The sequence below is a fragment of the Notamacropus eugenii genome, chromosome 5, assembly GCF_028372415.1.
Source record: "Notamacropus eugenii isolate mMacEug1 chromosome 5, mMacEug1.pri_v2, whole genome shotgun sequence".
Classification (NCBI taxonomy): domain Eukaryota; kingdom Metazoa; phylum Chordata; class Mammalia; order Diprotodontia; family Macropodidae; genus Notamacropus; species Notamacropus eugenii.
In genome coordinates this window covers 93,128,475-93,134,293 of record NC_092876.1, presented here as the reverse complement: position 1 = coordinate 93,134,293, position 5,819 = coordinate 93,128,475, and the positions used below count along the sequence as shown (strand labels likewise).

The window sequence follows — 5,819 nt, the reverse complement described above, 5'->3', positions numbered from 1 at the left end:
GTATAGCTTTAATTCTAGTTTCTCTCCTGAACTCTTTTTTTTTTTTTTTTAAGATTATCAGTGGCATATTGGATATTTCACACTGGATGTTCCAGAAATATATCAAACTCAATATGTCCAAAATAGAACTCATTGTCTTTCTTCAAAGACTACTCATCTTCCAAACTTCCTTATTTACAGATGAGAAAACTATCATCCTTCCATTCAGATTCACAACCCTTGTGAGGTGTTGAAGATCACACAAGGAGAAAACACACAAACATACACAGACAAACAAAACAACACCACTGAACTTTTATACAAAAGAAAAAAAATGAGAGATCAGGGAGAAGAATTCAAAGTTCTAACATCCAGAAAACGGTTTTGAAGAAATTGTTGCTTCATTATTAATTTTTACCAGGTTGCTAGGTAAGAGATTGTTCCCAGAGTTTGGCCACAATATCCCTTCATTGGGAAGCAGTTAAATACTTTGTGAGTAGAATATGAGAGGAAATTCTAACAGGAATTTCTGATATTTTTTCATTAGGTCTTCTTTACCCCTAACTTCCCTAGGACCTTCTCCCGGATCTGCCTCGTCTTCACACAGTATACAACTGGGTTCATCAGTGGAGGAACCAGCAAAAATATATTAGCAATGAGAATTCTAATGAGTGGGGAGCCATGTTTGGCAAAGCGGTGGACAATGGAAAGACTTATGATTGGCATGTAGAAGATCAGCACAGCACAGATATGGGACACACAGGTGTTGAGAGCCTTGAGACGCTCCTGATGGGAGGCAATTCCCAAAACTGTCTTCAGGATTAATACATAAGATATAACAATGACTGAAAAGTCCAGCATGCTTAGGATAGCAATAAAGAAACCATAGATGATATTGGTCTTGTTGTCAGAGCAGGCCAATCTCATTATGTCTTGGTGGAGACAATAGGAATAGGAGAGGAGGTTCTCCTTGCAATATTTCAGGCTCTTTAAAGTGATAGGAAATGGGAGTATGAATATAAAACATCGAATGGCAAAGCCCAACCCTATTTGCATGACTCTGACATTGGTGAGAATGGAGCTATATCTTAGGGGGTTACGGATAGCTATGAAACGATCAAAAGACATGATGACAAGCACAGAAGACTCCATGGCAGTGAAAGTATGGATGAAGAACTCCTGGGCAATGCAAGCATCAATGGAAATTCCTGGAGCATTAAACAAAAAGATTCTCAGCATGGTTGGCAAGGAGGAAAAGGACAAGCAAAGATCAGAAAAAGCCAACATGGAGAGAAAATAGTACATGGGCTCATGAAGAGAAGGTTCTGTCTTGATGATGATGAGGATGGTAGAGTTGCCTAGAGTAGCGATGATATATATTAGACAGATGGGTATGGATATCCAGATGTACAAATGCTCCATTCCTGGGATACCAATGAGGAAAAAGGTAGAAATCTTATCCTCAGTGATATTAAGAGGGGACATCTATAACTAAGGAAGAAACTACAGTTGGAATTACAGATGACATGCCCTGAAAAGAAAAAAACAAACAATAAGAAAAAAACATGCATTTGGGTTATTCATATTTTCTTGTCCTTAATAGACAAAATTAGAGAGCTTTAATGTATTTTTTAAAGAGGAAAATCTATTGTTTAACAAGCGAAAGAATATCTTTTTGTACTGTTACACAATAGAATAGACTGGGTTATGAGACTGTAAATTACCTTTCACTGACACTGTGCAAGCCAAGGATGGATGACCCCTTGTCAGAAATTATGGATTACGAATTCATGCATGTAACGGTTGGCTGGATGAAATGCTCTTTGAAATCCTTTCTGTCTTTACTGCTTTATGACTCTATTTCCCCTCTCTCACTCTTTCCTATTGGGAAGAGGAAACAACACTTGGACCATCACAATGTTGTATAGATATCAAAGGAAGATAATAGTAATCTAAAATACCTTCAGGGAATTTTCATAGACTCATTTAGCTCTAATAGATGTCAGAAATCACTATTCAAAGCAGCTATAATTAGGCTGAACTGCCTTTTGAAAACTTATTTTCTTCTAAGTCACAGAGTTTTGGAGATGGAAGGGATTTCAGAATTCTAATTCTGTATGAGTAAACTGAAACCAAGAAAGATGAAGTGATTTGCTGAAATGGGCTAAATATTATATTGTGTGTGCATATGTACACGTACATATGCATATATGTATACATGCACATGTATATATTTATGTGCATTATGTGTGTGTCACATGTGTGTGATTTATATTATTGTGTGTATGTATGCATGCATGTATAGAACTAGAACTAGATGCCAGGTCTTTATTTAAAGTCCAGTTCCCTTTCTACTCTATGTCTAGACTTTTTTGAATATATTTAAAAAAATGTTTTGTTCAAGGCAAACCCAATTAATTAATATTGATGGTGCTGAAGTACAATGAATAACCACATGATTGTGAGATGCATGTAATTCTTACTTTACTGGTAAATTTTCTACATTTTAACAATCTGCAGAAATAATATGGTCACTCTTAAAGCAAGGTTAGATATATTTTGATATCTACTTGGGCATGGAATTATATCCCCTGCAATCAATTGACAATCATGACATCTATAAATATTGATGTTTAAATAAGTAAAATTCATTAGCAGTTTGGCATTAGAAATTTATATTTTCTTCTTTAAGTTTTCTTCCAAATTATAGACTTTATGCCCAAAGTAACACTAAGGGACAAGCATAGGATACGTCAGATTTATTTCATACTTTTGTGAAACATAACTTGCCAGTTTTGGAAGACAATTTGAAAGCTGTAATGAAATAATGACCATGTTTTCCATGAGTAGAATATGACTGTAAAATAAACACTTTGTCCCTTTATCCCTGGTTGTCCTTTTCTGTCATGCCAATTTCTGTCTTTCTATTATCTTTATCTCTTTTTTCTGTCTTCCTGTCTCTATGTTTTTCCCTTTCTCTAAACACACATACACATGAATGCATGTACACACATATACATGCAAACATCAAATTCACTTTCCACTCTAACAAATTCCATTAGCAGAGCCTTTACAGAGAAGATTTTTCAATGGGCCAAGAAAACAGAGTCAATGCTCTATAAAGATTAGTGAAAGTGGAACTAGATAACTACTGTTAAATTTCTGACCCTGCCATGTTTTAGATATGATATTGGGCAATCCTCTTCACCTCTCGACACTTCTATTCTCTACTACAAAATGTTGGTGATGGTTCATGGTTGAATTGTATCAAAGGGTTGTTGAAAAGAAGAAATTAAATAATATTGTCAAAAGATTTTGCAACACTGACATTGAATGTAAATGAAAATTTGTCATTATTTTTAAGGCAATACTTACTATGTAAAAAAAATTTAATGTGAAAAAGCAGGCAACTTTTTATAATTCTACTGGGCTAATAGTGTTCAAATCTATTTCCCATCTCCCATCTGCCCAGACCAAGGAGCAGCTCAAAGTTATATTGGCTTCTACTTACAAGATTTCTCTAATCTCCTCTCATTCTCCTATTGTTTCCATTGTTTTCTCTCCCCTTCCTGCCCTCCACAGCCCCTACCATCACTGAATTTATTAATATTGGACTGAATTTCAAACCAGTTCACAAAGGCGTAAAGCCAGGGGAAGTTTCATCTGGTCTTATTTTTCAACGCATACCTATTTTTTTCCTAATGTTTAGATATCATCTGAAAATTCTATATGCCAAAAGAGACAATTATCATTCCCATAGGTAATCCTTTAATAAATGTTTGTAGAAAGATTGAAAAAATTGATTTTTCTTATTTGCCCCATTTCTAAGTAATTTTCTAAGGACTCCGGATGCTAGGTTTTTTTTTTTTTTCTGTTATTTCCACCAAATTGGGAAGGTTGTTGGTATTTCTAGTTTGTCTGTGGAATCAACTCACTCTACCTAATCTAGGTGTGAAACCAGATTCTTTACATAGAATCCTTATCTTTTCATCAAGATTAAAATAAAAAGTTCTATTGTCTACCAAAAATGACCAGATAATTTCTAAAACCCAGTGGTATAATCAATGGTTAATTAATTATAAGGAAGAGTAGTTGGTTGAACAGATCTCAGACAATGAGGTTAGTACCTAAGTGACCATGTGGTAGGGGCACTCAGATTTAAAGGGTTAAATTGAAATGTAAGTTCAATGAAGACAGAGCGTGTTGTTCATGCCTATCTTTGTATGCCCAGCTCATAGCATAATCTAATGCATATAATAATAAAAACAAAAATTTATATAATATTTACTGTGTGCCAGGCACTATGCTAATCACTTTGTGATTATTATCTCATTTGATCCCCACAACAATCCTACAACGTAGACGCTATTATTATCTTCATTTTATAGATAAAGAGACTGATGAAAACAGGTTAAGTGAATTGTCCAGCACTACACAGCTCCTAAGTGGCTTCTTTGAACTCAGGTCTTGATTCCAGGTCTAATGTTCTAATCATTATCTTGTTTCCATTTCATATAGCAGTGGGTTGAAAGATTCTTTTGGGAATTTGCTTCATCTCCTGTCTCTTGATCCTGTGATTAGAACTGACTTTTTTATTCCTCATGCTATTTCAATAATCATCAAAACTGACTCAGAAATCATATCCACCTAGTGCCTTAGACCCTACAATTTATCACATTAAAGCAGCATGATTTTAACTCACCACCAGCTTTGTCATTTTTCATAGATTTTAAATCCCCATTAACCACCCTTTTCCTCTCTTCACAGTACAAAAATTATTTTTCATGGCAAAAGTTAAAAAAAGAAGGAAAGGACTAAATATCAACATCCCAGATTACTAATTCAGTCTTTTGTGCCCTCTAATATCGGTATTCCAAATTGTTTCCTAGGTGGTGTGTCAGTTACAGGGATGTTTGGTCTTATTAAGTGAAGGAATTGGGAATGGGAAGAAGCACATCTGAATTCTTCCACATATTTGGTAGTAGCAAACAGTATTTTCAGCTGGATTTAGTCATTGAGGTATTTGTGATCATTGGAAAGATTCCCACTTGTTTACAACCTCTGAGAATGGTACTCAGGCTTTTTTATTCACTGTGCTAGATATTGGAGATAAGGGTGCAATGACGATGTACATATATATATATGTATATATATATATATAAATATATATATATATACATATATATATATGGAAAATGTTCATATATTAAATATATGAAAAATTATCTAATTCTTGCAGTTGGAGAGCTGACACTAATGATGTAGATAAGACTTATACTTTAATAAGTAGGATGCCATGTAACATAGAATTGGAAAAGGGAGAGACTCAAAGTACCAGAGGAAATTGGAGGAAAGAGGAGGGAGGAAAGGTTTTATTAAGTAAATGGTCTCTAAAGTGGATCCTAAAATGTTAAGACTAATTTGAATGACTGAGATGAGAATAGAGACTTTGGCAAGAATGGAAGATTGTTTGTGTCAATGGACAGGGACAACACACAAATTATACATGTGTGTGTCTTACTTTAAGGTTTGTAAATTGCTACACACACACACACACAAAGGAAGTAGATATCATTATTTTCATTTTTACAAGTAAGGAACCTGTGGTTTGCAGAATTTAGATAAATTTTCAGGGTAATACAACTAGCATATCTACTACTCAGGTCTTTCCAGCTCCTAGTATTTCACTATCTCATATGGCAAACTGACTCATCCAAGGACTTCTCTGGTTTGGAAGAAAGTAGCATGGGTAAAAGGAAATAATGCTGGAAAAAAAATTCACTGGTACTTAAAGTGTATTTGTTCCCAGACAATGAAAAATCGATGAAGGTCTTTAAGGA

General features: G+C 34.6%; 1 protein-coding gene across 1 annotated transcript; it reads right to left on the bottom strand.

The window, feature by feature from the left end:
- Positions 1 to 522: 522 nt before the first annotated feature.
- LOC140508789 (olfactory receptor 51A7-like) lies at positions 523 to 1,464 on the bottom strand. The gene has a single exon (XM_072616662.1). It carries the CDS (start codon positions 1,462 to 1,464, stop codon positions 523 to 525), a length of 942 nt encoding a protein of 313 aa, XP_072472763.1.
- Between the last annotated feature and the right edge of the window lie 4,355 nt (positions 1,465 to 5,819).